General features: G+C 35.3%; 2 protein-coding genes across 3 annotated transcripts; one reads left to right on the top strand and one right to left on the bottom strand.

Annotated features, from left to right (window-relative positions):
* The first annotated feature begins 769 nt into the window (after positions 1–769).
* On the top strand, positions 770–5,747 carry LOC136812860 (uncharacterized). The gene is made up of 6 exons (XM_067069385.1): positions 770–1,281; positions 1,546–1,597; positions 2,202–2,380; positions 3,627–3,900; positions 4,376–4,569; positions 5,213–5,747. Exons 1-6 carry the CDS (start codon positions 1,000–1,002, stop codon positions 5,495–5,497), a joined length of 1,266 nt encoding a protein of 421 aa, XP_066925486.1. The 5' UTR covers positions 770–999; the 3' UTR covers positions 5,498–5,747.
* A 1,326-nt stretch (positions 5,748–7,073) lies between these two features.
* Positions 7,074–12,072, bottom strand: LOC136812859 (trypsin-1-like). Of its 2 annotated transcripts, none has more exons than XM_067069382.1 (6): positions 11,794–12,072; positions 10,921–11,165; positions 10,540–10,644; positions 8,769–8,946; positions 7,694–7,735; positions 7,074–7,253 (listed from the first exon to the last, which is right to left on the bottom strand). In XM_067069382.1, exons 1-5 carry the CDS (start codon positions 12,011–12,013, stop codon positions 7,695–7,697), a joined length of 789 nt encoding a protein of 262 aa, XP_066925483.1. In that variant the 5' UTR covers positions 12,014–12,072; the 3' UTR covers positions 7,074–7,253; position 7,694. The 2 variants fall into 2 exon arrangements, with proteins under 2 accessions (XP_066925483.1, XP_066925485.1); XM_067069384.1 differs by having other exon boundaries at positions 7,237–7,277.
* Between the last annotated feature and the right edge of the window lie 2,908 nt (positions 12,073–14,980).

Genomic DNA, 14,980 nt, shown 5'->3' with positions numbered 1-14,980 from the left:
CAGTCCTAAAAAAAAAAAAATTGAATATAATGAGGGCAATAAGTCTGGTTAAATGTTACTACACCGTTTAACAGTGTCGGCTGCGCAAAAGTATGAACAATTTTCTATTGTTTTGATTTTGGCAACCACGAGAAACTTCACTCTCCCCCGTAAAAAATGGTAGGTAAACAGCCAGTTCTCATAAGAAAACCCAGCAGAGAAATGGTAGGTAAAGAACTAATAATAGTTTTATTATAACTGGGCTTCAGAATCCGTAAGGAACTTGTAACGTATATTATATATATATATAGTTTATCAGTCGACTTGAATCATGATACATTACTTATAATTCACTGGATGCATTTTTCGCTGTGAAATTAAAAACGGGCGTCAGTCAGGGCGTACGGAAGGCGTTTTGACACTGGAGAAAGCCCGTTTTAATAAATATTTCCCTTTTGGAAAACGGGAAATATTTAATAATTGAGGAGTTAGGAACAATACGATCTATATGCCGTTTATAAGTATCCCATTGTGTGAACAGCACACTGTAATTGCAAATCTTGGTTGAATTTGAGTTAAAATGACATCTCCTTAAAAATATGAATCTTTGAGGGAAAACACCCTGAATTATTAATACATGTTTTCAATATGACCACTAAAATGTCACAAAGATATGACATGAAAATCAATGAACTCCCAAAGGTGTCGTGAAGAGTTGTTTATCGTTTCATTTCATGTTTCAAAAATTTCATGATATTTCAAAATTATTTTTTTCTATGCGATAGTGACTCTTGATAGTTTTTTTGGTTGGCAAGATTTTCTTATTCAAAAAGAAAATACATTAGCGTTTCGCTTATTCGAACTTCCATCATTCGAATTTTACTATAATTCGAACTCATTCCCTGTCCTAGTCAAGGAGAAACCCTTTAAATATACTTTCTCTGATTCGAATCTCTGTAATTCGAACAAATCAGATTTCCCGTTTGATTTCGAATTAGCAGGAGACAACTGTAGAAGAAAATGTATAAGTGTACCAGCTTACTAACCGTTCTATTGGATCTTCAATCGTTGGCTTTCGCTGCTCACTACCTGAGTATTTACAAACAAAATGGCGTCGTTCTTCCCTCAGAAGACTCGCAAAACATTGACGCTAGATCACAAATCGAATGCATTTTGAAGTGTCGTACAAAACTCAATAAGAAGAATGGGTTTTACACTGAGAAAAATTCATGCTTTTGTTCAAATGGGAGTTTTGAGGCATCTTCTGATGATGGTGGTCAAATTGGGGCCACATATTATGAGGTGGGTGTACGGACCGAACCAGACCACCATTTGGTGTATGGAAAGATTTAAAGAGTTAAAACATTACCGTACTTTCCTATAATAAACAATCCAGAAGTTTTCTTTGAGTTTCAACCAATCAGGTCGATTTGATTGCTAAGAGAAGATTGTTATAGGTAAGTATGGAATACACCAGGAAAATAGAATTTTGAAAAAAGTACAACGACCAATTTTTTTCCCCATATAGTTTCAAAACAGCTCATTCTTACTTTGTTTCTTTCTCAGATCCAAAAACATAAAGTCATCCCATTTTCCCAACACTTCAGCGTGGAGAAAGGTAAGTCGACTTTAGAATAGTTTCTGTACGGACATCTTTTAAAGCATCCCAATTTTTTTTTCAGCGGGGATAAAAAAATCCCTATCGTAATCCCAATGGGGATAAAATTCTTTCGTATCAAGGTTGAAAAAATCTAGTCGGGATGGTTTTTGAGTGTAATTTTCAAACGTTGATCTTCGAGTGGGGATGAAATCAAAGTCAATTTCCCAGTGGAGCTGAAATTCCAGGGTATTTTCCCACCGGGGACCAAATTTTTAGCAAACTTTCCAGTTGGGATGGGGTCCCAGTGGGTCTGTGACACAGGGGTGTTTTAAAGATGATTTTCTTTAATTTTCCAAACATTTCACTCCCGATGAAACGTTACCCAAATTTTATATATCGACTGATTCATGTTTTTTATAAGAGCATCCAAAATTTTTGAAGCCTTGCCATCTTCTTAAAACCTTTTGAGATTCAGGCTTTAAAAGGTTCTTAAAATGTTCTTAATTTTACCATATTGTGAGTGTCTTTTGTGTAACTTTCTAAGAAATGATATTTTGGAGTTCTAATAACTCATCGTAGAGAAGAAATGAAAATATTACAGATAGGATTGTTTCATTTTAAGTTCAAGTTGCCGCTACAACCATTGAAGAATCACTACAAAATATAATCCCTCAACATGGAGACAATTGGCAACTGACTTTCAAAACTTGGCGTAACGACTCATCTCCTAATGCATATATCATACGATTAACAGCAGATCCTATCGATATGCTAAAATTGAATGGACATAATGTCTTATATGTAAGTTTTTTTTTAATTAATGGCAGTGTTTCAATAGAAACCGAGGCTAGGACATTAAATTAAAAGCCCCGAATGGGCTAGAGTAGAAACTTTTGGATGGGAAATGAAGCTACTTAATTTCCCATCCAGAACGCCCGCGCGTGGGTTTTTTTACATAAACGCCGGATCGAAAGTAAAATCTATTGCTAGATTTCAAAAAATGCAGTCCTCAAAAACAAAGGAACCACAGGATACAATCCGTCGTCATGATAGCGGCGCGTTCTCGCGTTCTAGGCGTGTTCTGGATGGGAAATAAGTGGCTTCACTTTTTCTTGTCTGAGAAAGGTTAGAGATTCTACTCTAGCCCTTCGGGCTTTAAACTCAATGGGCTAGGACAACATAATGTAGTGTCGAAAGCGATGTCAACATGTGGCTGGCGCCAATTAACCAGAACTTAAGCTCTCTTAAGCTTAACCCTTCAAATCCAAGTGACGTACACGTCCTAAATTTGCTGCCAATATACCAAGTTCCAGCGGGTCCCAGACTTAAAGGCTTTAACTCCTTACCACACATGAATGCTTTAAAAGAAAGTTGAGAAAAACGTTTCAAAGGGTACCAAAACTGTTGTCTAACTCTCAAGTTGAAAGCTTTTAAGCTAGTTTGAAATTTTGGATTTCAAAAGAAAAGTTGGAAATGTTCATATTTTTTCAAAAAAAGTTGTGCGCTGGAAAGGTTAAAGATTTTAGTAACGTCATCCACATATGCAATGTCTAACATACCTCTCACACTTTTATCCAATCCTGCTCTTATGACGTTGGATTGTGATTGAAAGCCTGGCCTCCAGAACGAATATCAAGAGCAGTAATTACTACACTAAACTACCCCTTTCTAAATCGTAACCATGTAAGTACAGTTGAGTCTCTATAACTCGACAACGTACGGGAAATACAAATTTGTTCGAGTTAAGGAACTTTGGAATTATGGGGTAAGATTTATAAGGTATTGTTAAATGAAAGGGCTAGAAAACTTGTTCGAGTTAAGGAGACATTCGATTTACAGAGGTTCGAGTTAGAGAGACTCCACTATATCATTCTATATATTTTAAATATTCTTATTTCTTATTCTAGTATCTAGGTTTTTGTAGCTAAGTACAGCGGACTCTCCAATGTCTCCTTAACTCGAACAAGTTTTTGTTTTCCCCGTGAGAGTTCGAGATATAGAGACTCCACTGTACCATCCAAATGTTTAATATTCTTCTTTCTTTTAGGTTTTTATGCGATATGAAGAATTAAGAGTTCGAATCACACGTTTACGTGCTGAAATACAATTCCCAGAAAATCAAGAAATTGATGTCAAAATTGTCAACTACGCATGTGCAGGCTGTCCAACAAGGCATAAAATATTTTTGGATGGGGTTGAAAAATTTTCTCAAGCAACACCAAGTAAAATTTTCCATAATGTCAGCTGTTTTGCGCCGGATATTTTTATGACCCCACATGAAGCGACGAAACTAAAATATATTTCTAATGTGCCACTCTTTGGTAAGATGCAAGTTTTTTTTATATGATGAACCAGGCGTGGCTGTTCATTTTTTGAATTTTTTTGGCTAAAATGTTGTTATCGTAAATTTGACTACAAAAAACAGAAAATGTACATACATGGGTGATGGAGGATATTGTTTTCCCGGGATGTAGTGAAAAATCTACAAAATTAGCATTGTGCAGAGGTAAACTTGCTCTGTTTGAGGGGGTATTTTTAATGTCCAAAGGGTCAACTGATGCTTGTCCGGGGGGTCAGACCTACTGTTCGGGAGTCAAAAGTCGCAATGTCCGGGTGTGAATTTCCAAAAAATGTTATATCCTCCACCCCCCCTCCATATTCAAATTTTTTCTGGAAAAGCCCAATCTAGAGGTCAATCAATTGAACACTTTGTTTGATTGGCCAAAAATAAAAAAGAAATTCCGTTTTTCCGGGTATACTATACAGAAACTTACTTTCTTAATGTGAAAAATTTAGAATCGGAGCAATCATACGATAAAACAACACAAATCGCAACAATCCCTCAATGGCCAGCTGGAAATTCGACATTCCATGTTTCATTTGAATTGAAAATCGACGCTTGGACAGATGACTGGAAAATTCTTTTATCATTCAGTTTGTACGGAACCGAAAGTAGTCGACTACCCTCTTTCTATGTTAATAATAAGAAGGTAATATTTTCACTTTTTGGTCTTTCTTCCAGGGACACGGGGGGGGGGGGGGGTATTTATCAAGGTAAATTACCTCCCAAGGCTCAACCTTTAAAGAGATATAAAAGTAGTAAAATGTAAACATTGCACGAACCACGTATCATTAAAGAAAACAATTAAAATCACGTGTCCAAAAAAAAACTTTTAAAACAATGGAAACAATCAAAATCAGCAATATTTGTTTTGATTTTTGATTTTGACATGTGACATTTGTTTTGATTTTTTATCCTGCTGCATACGGTTTGTTTACAAATTTTGTCAATATTTTTATGTCCTTTTAAGAGTTGTGAAAACGAATATTTTCATTTGTTTTAGATTTTGGCATCATATAAAATCGATTATAAGAACTTAGGGACTGGGAACGAGTCTGGTTTAAAGTGAACATTATTTGAATACTACAATCATGGACTTTAATGTTTGAGAAAAACACTGGAAAATGCTCTGGAAAAACAATGGAACGCCCCCCCCCCCCAAGTGGCAATGTTTAGTGCGAACGACCTTCCAACCGACTTTTCCAATGCCCTTCAATATTGCTTCTGGGGGAAAGGGGGTTGTCTCACAATTTTCGTCCATGATTGTATCAATCCATTTTTATTTATTTTAGATTTTGGCATCATATAAAATCGACAATAGGGTGTATGCTGTCATAGGTGTTGTGGACACATCAAAGATTACTTTGGGGAAATACCACAAGATTAGCTTAAGACAAGTCATTGATGAGATGAGTGGATCATTTTATGTCAATTTGTATTTTGATGATGAGTTGGTTGACAGTAAACTAAACACCGTTCCTGAGCTCACTTTCTCTGATGTCAGAGTTCGTTTTCACAACAATAAAAAGTCTTTTCTATTCTCATTCAAAAAGTTTGACTATAGCACTAATGACTAAATTATGGATATATTTTCAAGCTATAAATATTGTAATATTGTAAAGATTCAATATTTTATAGGTCCCACGGCGAGTCATTTGAAGTAAGAGGGCCCCAAAAGTTTTGAAGGAAATTGATTGTGTTTGACTATAGCACTAATGACTAAATTACACCCTCGAACGCAGGGCGTATCTGCCCCCATCAAGTATTGATGATTCTGATGGACGCATTGAGCAAGGTGAACAATTAAACAATTTACAGCACTGGCCTCTTTACTAGCCGGCACACAACGTTGTTTCAACGTTTATCTAACATTCACAACGTCCATATAACGTTAGATGATCGTTGAAACAACGTTGTTTGCTGGCCTCTTTACGTCGCAGAATCCTTTAATGAACCTGGCTTTTGAGGGTCGACTAAATCATTGATATTTTAAAGGCGTAAAGACTTGAAAGAGTTGTTTTCACCATAGGATGGTCGTTACTCATCTCGCATATTTGAAAATGAAAATTGATCTTTAACTTAATTTATAACACGGTTTGTAGACGAGATGACTTATACCATATAGGGATAACCCCAAGAAACGGGATTACCTCTCTTCGATTTGAAAAGTTCTATGCTAAAAAAGTTGTAATATAATTTAGCTTGAAGACGATCCTTTCGTCTAGAAAATGTCAGTCGTGAGGTTTTTCCTAAGAGAGTGGGATGATTTCAAAACAGGGATGTCTCCCCTAAGTTGAGAATTTTTCAGTCGGAGAACGCATTATGAGGGGATGAGGTCGGTGCCAAAAGTCGTTTGTCACAGACTCCATCGCTATTTATTATTTCGTATACTACCAATGTGGCTTGAAAGCTCCGTGGTTACATTTTTCTGTATTTATAGTCTCCTTTAAACGGAATATTAATCGTTTAATTTATTGTTTTCATTTTTAATTAATTAATGGTTTATTTGTATGTTAAATATTTATTTGATCAAAACATTGTATTACATTACATCAAATTTATTTTATCTCATGCACGATCCCAACTGGCACACTCAACGTTGTTTTAACGTTCAAATAACGTTATTTGGACGTTATGAATGTCAAAAGGACGTTGTTTTGACGTTGTGTGCCGGCCGGGATGGTTGCCTTGAGTATCACAATGTGTAAATATTAACCTGATAACAGCTGGTCATAATTTTCTTACGGGCACGGCAAATCTCTGAAAACCTTTGAAAATTAACCATCTGATAAAAATAGTCCTCCATCGGCAAAATTCTACAACAAGAATCTTGTTGTTCGCCAGAAAGTCAAAAAATGAATTTTCCTGATACGGCACCCTATTTCAAACACAATCACGTAATTTTGTTGTCATTCCCAGTTCTATTAGATGAACGCAGTCCTTTACGAGGCAAGCAGATTTTAGTATGTTTTCTCAGAGGTATATAGGCTTACCATTCATAAATTTCGAAGATATATGACTGGTAGTTATCAAAGATTTGATTGATATTCACTCGTCTCCATATAGATCGTAAGTCTTTTTGCGCAATCGCCTACCCACATCAGTCCGCCCGTACAAAATCAAAACATTGAAACCCGTTTATACAATTGTTTTAGATTTATGGACGATTTAAATCATCATATTTTTTCTATAATAGTTAAAGCAAAAATAAGTACAAAATTTGCCTTTTCTAATTTCTCATGCCACTCCTTCTCTGGCGTCTTCTAATGGTCAAAGAATTAAAATTTCTTCTGGACTCTCCTTCTATCGCTTCTCAAGCAAATCTTGCATTACCTGCACAAATTGAAATGATCTTTACTAAATAAATTAGAAAAATTTAACGATTTAGTTTTTCGGAAAATGATCAAATATTACCTATACAGCTATACCAGATGTGATCTCCTTATATTGACGAGTTATAGGGTTCAAGCATTCAAACTTCCGACTAAAACGTATACTTATCAAAGTCTGTCCCAAAAATTTATGCAGCAGAGACAAGAGGTTGTAACTTCCGAAAGAACTCAATAATATTATCTCAGTCAAAATATTCAAAACCGCTTTTTTATTCGAATTATATCGAAAGATATAGCTATTTCTGTCTCCACTACAGATTATATTGAGACACACTTTATACCCTTTTTACACTGCATTATCACTAGAAATAATCAGAATTAGAATAATTCCTAAAGTGTGACTATTGTAGTATACACAATTCTGCTCATTAGGATTTTTACCTTATTTGTATGCCAATGTCTGGTTAATTGATGCTGGAAATACTAATGAAAGAAAAAGACAAAAAAATATTTTTTTGCTTATATCAGCATAATATAACAATAGGTAGACACTATCCTGGCATGAAATATGCGCTTTCGACGTAGAAAACTGTGGTTGAGAAATTTGGTAGGAAAGAGGTTATGGCCAAAAAAGAAATATTCCAAACTCTTGAGAAAAAGTATCGGGAGATTGATTCAATCTTACTTATTACTTTGACACCAATCATTTTGCTATTTAATTCACAATTGCTATTTTATCAAAATTAGGATTTAGAAAAGGCATCAGCAACTCAACAAAGGCTGATAATCCTTAATCAAAATTCTAAGTATTTTCTTATTTTACTCAGGATTTTTCCAATAGTCACAGACGGACTTTTCTAATTTTTATTCTCGTATTTTTGTGAAAATAAGAACCATGTCTACTGGAGAGCATTTCCATAACTCACATTTCAAAGATTAAACTGCTAAGTCAAGAAGAAAATAAAACAATAGATATTACCACGGATGAAAAAAATCTTTAAAGAAGTTAGGTCCAAATAATATATAGAAGTATATCAATAAACAAACGTGAATAAATTGGAACTTCTCCCACCCCCTTCTCACAGACCCACTGGGACCCCTTCCCGCTGGAAAAATTGTCCAAAATATCGTCCCGCCCCGGTGGAAAATTATCCTCCAATTTTTGTCCGCACCGAAAATAATCAAATAAACCAATCCTTACTGCAAAATATCATGCTATTTTTTCCATCCCCACTGAATTTTCTGACTTGAAAACAAAATAATTGAAATCCCAAGCCATAAAAAATACGGGAATATCAATCCCCATCAAGTTTCAGGCCGTTATTTTTATCTCCATTGGCTGAATAAATCATACCGGGTCTGTGAGAAGGGGTGTGTATTCGGGTCTGTCAAATTACATAAAAACAAAAGTAAAAGGAACCCTCGCCCAATTAAGATTACTTTCATGTCACAGAATGAGTAACCCTTCAATACTGTGATAATATAGTAACCTAATAATTTATATATATTTCCTTACCATGATTTTTAGCTAAGTTTTCTTCTATCCAAATTCTCAAGTGAGCTATATTTGTATAAACTCCAGGATATCTTGGATCTGCACATCCTTTAGCCCAACTGACAACGCCAACCAAATAAAACTGTCCAGTCTCACTCGGCTCCTTTAACTCTGCAACAAGTGGGCCACCGCTATCTTGCTATCAAAGACACAAAAAAAAAGATAGTTACAGGATAGCCAGACATTTAGCCTTCTGTCTTGATTCTTTCAATTTAAAAGATGAGACCATAAATTTATAAAACGGCTGGACATACATCTCCTTTGTTGTATTTTTGTAGAAAGCACTACTAGCCTCGTTGCCTCCTCGTTAAAAACATAAAATGAAACAATAGATTTTGATGATATACCTCTTGGGAAAACCTTGCTAGCAACGTCCAAACTTCGACAAAAGTCTCTGATGTTCTACTCTTCTCAAGTCTTATATTTACAGCATAAAAAAGATAACAGAGGCAAAATCATCGTCAGCTTGTCAAAATTCCGAATTTCTAAATTTTGACTCAAAAGTGTGAAATAATTTTAGAGTGTGTGAGATTCAAATTATGATATTCTTATGACTCGCAGGTTCTCGACTATTTTGCATACTATTTTTTTCAAATCATAAAAAAATTGTTGGAATGATAAAAGTGATTCAAAAGTTGAAAAAAGCATTTCAGCGATAAAAATGTTGATAAAATATATTGCAAACTTTATAAAAATTAGAGAACTATTCTCTTGTGAATTACGAGTAATGTTCAAGCTCTCTCGATCCTTTTACCTAACTAATTCAAAGAAATAAAATTGTGACGGAATTTTGTCGGATCTATTTTGAAATACAGGCGGCAACGAAGCTCACTACAAAGACGCAATAGAAGATAGGCGTCCAGTCGTTTTATATGTCCACGATGAAAGATTTATGGTCGAAATAGATTTTTAAAGCGGCCCTCCCAAGCGTCCCAGCTGGCACAAAACGTTGTTTTAACGTTCATCTAACGTTGAAAAAACGTTGTGTGCCAGCTGGCGTCTGATATGATTCTTATCCAATTCCATCAAAGTGTCGATAAATTCAAAACTTTATACATTGATTAAATTTTGACTTTTCAATTTCCTTTCCGGGGGCATAGTTTTGCCGGATTATGGGTAAGTGAATGTTTTTAAAAATCGAAAATTTTAAGGTGAAACCAAAATTTAGCCATTGAGGAACAAATATCCTGGACAAAAATCCGAAATTTTGAAATTTTTCCTTTTTTGTAACCCTTAGGGAGACTAAGGTTATATTTTATGGCTTGTACGACCCTTTGCAAGATTTCAAAGATCTAAAAAGGTATACTCTTATTGGTGACACATACCTGTGCCCTTCATACAATTTTTATCCATTTAAAGTTTAGTAAATACCGTATTATTTCGAATAAACGTCCAGGGCGTTTACTAAATTTTTTGGATTTCAGGAAGGGCGTTTATTCGAGGAGGGTGTTTAAAAGAAGGGGGCGTTTATTCGAAGATTCAAAGTAATACGGTACTCGCTTGACAAGCGTCTTTTCCAGGAGCATGGACTTTAGGAGGGGCTTTTATTCGAGGGCGGTGTTTAAAAGAAGAAGGCGTTTCAGGCTCGGATACAGAGGGAGGCTATAACCAATGGAGGAGAGTGCACTTTATTATCGTATTACCTTATATGGAAACTAATTACTCTCCATGAATAAGATAGCCTACCTCCTGTATCCGACCCTGCGTTTATTCGAAGTAATACGGTACTCACTTGACATGCGTCTTTTCCAGGAGCAGCTGCACATATCATCGAACTGTCAATATGATATTCTCTAGAATACTTTGAAGTACACTCAGCATCACCCATAACATTAACCTAAATGAAATAAAAATTTTGAGTATTTAGGCCCAAGTGATGTCTGCAAACGATGTTCAAATTCAACATTTTCTTCTTAAGCATTTAAAAATCCGTATATTTTGAATTTCAGCCAGTGGTATTTCTGAATATTATGTGACAGCCTATCGCAAAAAAATATATAACATTTTGTACAGGTATTCTGATATTAGAAAAGAAAAACTATTGATATTTCGAGTTTTTACAAAAAAATTAACACTTAAAAAGCCGTTCAAACACCCACCCACCCATACTTACCTCAACTTTTTGGAGAACATTTTTGGACCTTTGCAATCTTAATCCCCATCCAGATATCGTAACTTCAGAGCCATCAAATGGGCGCTGATTACTTCCAACTACACACGCAGGTCTAACATAGCGATCAAATTTTACTTCAAAATCTAGTTCAATTAATGCAATATCGTTTGAATTCAGAAATGGGATGTCATGTTGTTCATTATTTATCACTTTCTTTGCTTTTCGAACTTGTCTTGAGTTGAATTCTGGGATTTGAGAAAAAAGTATCAATTTCATTAGACTGACAAACCAACTGGGCTTGGAAAAATGTTACGTGGAAAAATGAGCTGGAAGTGATGGGGAGAGAATTTGCCTAAAAATAATGTTAGTGTTAACATATTCTCTCAGCAATATTTATCCTCGTCTCATCTTACCAGGTCAAACTTTTAGTTTCAAAGTCCAGCAGATTCGATGTCTAAGATAAAAGTATGGTAGTAAGAAAAACTAAAAGAAAATAGGACCTCGTCACGAGCACTGGGTTCTTTCAGTCGTTAAAACTTAAGTATATTATCATCACTTATGTAACTGTCGAACACACCCCTCTCTCATAGCCCCGGTGCGAATTTTCCCCACAATGGAGATTGGATAAGAATAATATTGTTCCTAAGTTGAAAAATCCAGTGGGGATAATTTTGGAGTGCAACTTCTTCCCTTCAATTCCAAAATGGGGATGAAATTAAAATCAATTTCCCACTGTTGCTGAAAGTGTAGGTTAAGATTCCCAATGGAAACAGATTTTTTTCCCAGTTGAGCTTGGGTCCAGGAGGGCCTATGATACAGGGGTGCTTTAACACGTGTTAATAATGACTGTAGTCCATTCCCGGAGTCCATTACCTTCTTTAATGGTCACATCAATGTCATAAGCTCCAAGAATTAAAGTGTCACCACTGTAGATGTTACAGTGTGCAGCTGAGATAACCCATTTTTTACTGATCAAAGTTCCTCCACAACGATACTCTCCATCAATCATAATGGCTACCATCCATGGAATTTCTCCGGGAGTCGAATCTTTTCCCCTGATAATACGCTTATAAAGCTGAGTAGAATTAATCATTCTGGTACCACAAACGTGAAAATCGTTAAAAACGTCTGCATTTTTACCTAATGATAGAAATTGTTTTGAGTTTCAACAACAAAAAATCGAATACTCCAAAAAGTGGAGGGATCCGAATAAAAGAGGGGCCCTATATTGTACCTCCAAAATCACCAAAGTTGGTAATTTTAAGCTAAAATCAGGTAATTTAGAGCAATTCAGCTTTTGATAGCTGAAAATATTTTCAGAAATGAATAAAAGGGTTTCCTAATATGAAATATTTAATACACTGTGATAGGTGGCAAATTTAAAAGGGTCATGACAAGAAGATTTGAAAAAGAAGACAAGAATCGCAAAATTGCGACTAAATATTTCCTTAAAAATGAAGGTCATTATTGACATATATAAAAAAGCACACATAATAAAGTATACATATATATTTGTCCAGAAAGAACTGGCATGTTGCTTGCTTTGATTTGGTGTTTAAAAATATGTACTTATCAGTCCTAAAAAAAATACAAATTTGAATATAATGAGGGCAATAAGTCTGGTTAAATGTTACTTTATTCACAAGATTTAAGGATTACTGAAAAATACTACTGCAGATGAACTAAACTCAAAAACTAAAACTTTACAATAAATTTACATTACGACAAAGTAAAAATCTATCTTTAATAGCAACAAAGAAAAAAATGTGGCTCAAAGTTTTAAAGCATTTAAATAGCTTGTAAACAGTAGACCTTTTTTTAAAGAGGCAGCCATATTGAATAATTATGTACTCCAGCATAACAATGATACAGCCATGCATAATTACTGTATCATGCATATTTTAAAAATTCAGTAGGTATAGAGAATTCAAGATTTGAAAACAGACACTGCATTTGTTTACAAGACTAGACTAGAGAAAGATGTCAACCATCCACACGGTTCATGAAAAAAATAAAGTATTTATCAAAAAAAGGTTCTCTTTTTTTGGTAATCAATACACCGTTTAACAGGTGTTGGTTGCGCACGCGTATGAACAATTTTCTATTGTTTTGATTTTGGCAACCACAAGAAACTTCACTCTCCCCCGTAAAAAATGGTAGGTAAACATCCAGTTCTCATAAGAAAACCCAGCAGAGAAATGGTAGGTAAAGAACTCCTTTTAATCATAACTTCTTTTCCTCTTGATGAATTTTTGTGAAATTTTCAGGAGAGATACATAAAATTGTCATTAATATCATGTTCAAACATCTAAAACATTCTCTTTAAAGGAAGGAAAAAAAATGGCAATGTTTACATTTCTCTGACCTTCCAGCCACAGTACTAAAGTGAGCATTTTTACCTACCGCCTCTACGGTGGAGATGGCGAGACTGTTAAACGGTGTATTCCAACAAACAACAATCAATATACCGTAACAGGATCCCACGGTGTAAACATTATCAACCAACAAAACCCACACCACCAAAATTGTAAAAATAAGTCAATATAATTTCTATCAACAATTTCTCGTAAAATGTTTTTTTTCCAACATTCTGACTGTCTGATACCAATCATGGCTGGAGTCATCATGTGTAAGAGTGACTGTGTATAACAACAAAAGTTTATTGAAAATCATCCCACGGTCATGGTGAAGCTAAAGATTTATCAACCAAACAAAACTGACGCCAAGTCAAATCTGTCGCTTAAAAATTTCCATGAAAATTACAATCGAAACTTATCTCATAAAATGCTTTTTTCAACATTCTGGAGGTGTTCAAAGTTAGAGGTATCATATGTAGAGCCAATCAATACATGAAAAGTCATTTGCTATCCCATTTGCCATGAGATATACAAGTCAAGAAATCAAACAATAACCAACAAATCATGTCTCTTCACTTTCATGTCACATCGTGTTTATATGGGGTAACCAGAAAGTCAATCCACAAGAACAGCCATCTTCCTTTATTATGGAGTGTTCCAAAACTATTGGTAGGTTGTTTGGAAGTAAAGAAACCCACACAGTTTGATTTATTTTAAAGATTTAACTTGGTGAAAACAAACTGCATCTTTCTAGCAAAAACTCATGTTTCAACCTGCTACATAACAATTGCCAGTCGGGTCTGCTACTAACATGTAATAGTTTTATTATAACCGGGCTTGAGAATCCGTAAGGAACTTGTAACATATATTATATATATAGTTTATCAGTCGACTCGAATCATGATACATTACTTATACTTCACTGGGTGCATTTTTCGGTAGGTGATAACTACTATCCGTATATCTAACACTCCTTCTACTCCTTTTCCTTTCCTATCTTTCTTCTGTATCTTTGCTTCTACTGACTGTTTGAGACTTAGTTTCTCATTTCTGACTAAGTTTTGATACCTGTCAATCATTTATCGACCAATCAAATCATCGCACCGGGTCGGATTCGAACCACCACTAAAGAAAGACCTTCGAATTCGGAAGCCATCACGCTATCCGTTGAGCCACACTCGCACAGCGGAAGACAAAATTTGGAAATACTTATAGAATGACAAAAAAGACGGGGGTAATGTTATTATAATATGGGTAAAAGTACCCCTTTTTTAACCTGACTGAAATTCGAGCCGTTACTAGCAACCCTGCGGGGCCCAAGGCGCCGAGTATGCACCCGGCACAGTGACAAGCCGTTACTAGCAACCCTGACCCTACCTAACTGTTAATGACCCAATACCCCCTGAAAACGGAATTACGGATAAGAAAAAAAATCGTGTTAGATCTACGGATAGTATATATCACTTTCCGCATTTTTCGCTGTCAAATTAAAAACGGGCGTCAGTCAGGGCGTACGGAAGGCGTTTTGACACGGGAAATTATGGAGAAAGCCCGTTTTAATAAATATTTCCCTTTTGGAAAACGGGAAATATTTAATAAGTGTTCATTTCCTTCCCAATTTTAACTCCAGAACGATTAGGTTTTTCGACAATTATAACACCACTGTCTCACATCCCCAGTCAAAGTTATTCCCATAGCGGGGT

Source organism: Clytia hemisphaerica, unplaced genomic scaffold (assembly GCF_902728285.1).
Source record: "Clytia hemisphaerica strain Z4C2 unplaced genomic scaffold, Clytia hemisphaerica genome assembly, whole genome shotgun sequence".
Lineage (NCBI taxonomy): Eukaryota > Metazoa > Cnidaria > Hydrozoa > Leptothecata > Clytiidae > Clytia > Clytia hemisphaerica.
This window is presented reverse-complemented; position numbering and strand designations above follow the sequence as displayed.

Bases quoted from the DNA above. Each gene is read 5' to 3' on its own strand.
- LOC136812860 (XM_067069385.1), top strand. From the start codon at position 1,000: ATGTATAAGTGTACCAGCTTACTAACCGTTCTATTGGATCTTCAATCG. The intron at 1,282-1,545 runs GTGGGTGTACGG...TTTCTTTCTCAG, and splicing joins TTGGGGCCACATATTATGAG to ATCCAAAAACATAAAGTCAT. The intron at 3,901-4,375 runs GTAAGATGCAAG...TGAAAAATTTAG, and splicing joins TTCTAATGTGCCACTCTTTG to AATCGGAGCAATCATACGAT.
- LOC136812859 (XM_067069382.1), bottom strand. From the start codon at position 12,013: ATGATTAATTCTACTCAGCTTTATAAGCGTATTATCAGGGGAAAAGAT. The intron at 11,166-11,793 runs GTAATGGACTCC...CTCAAATCCCAG, and splicing joins TGATGTGACCATTAAAGAAG to AATTCAACTCAAGACAAGTT. The intron at 8,947-10,539 runs GTGAGTACCGTA...TGTCTTTGATAG, and splicing joins CTGGAAAAGACGCATGTCAA to CAAGATAGCGGTGGCCCACT.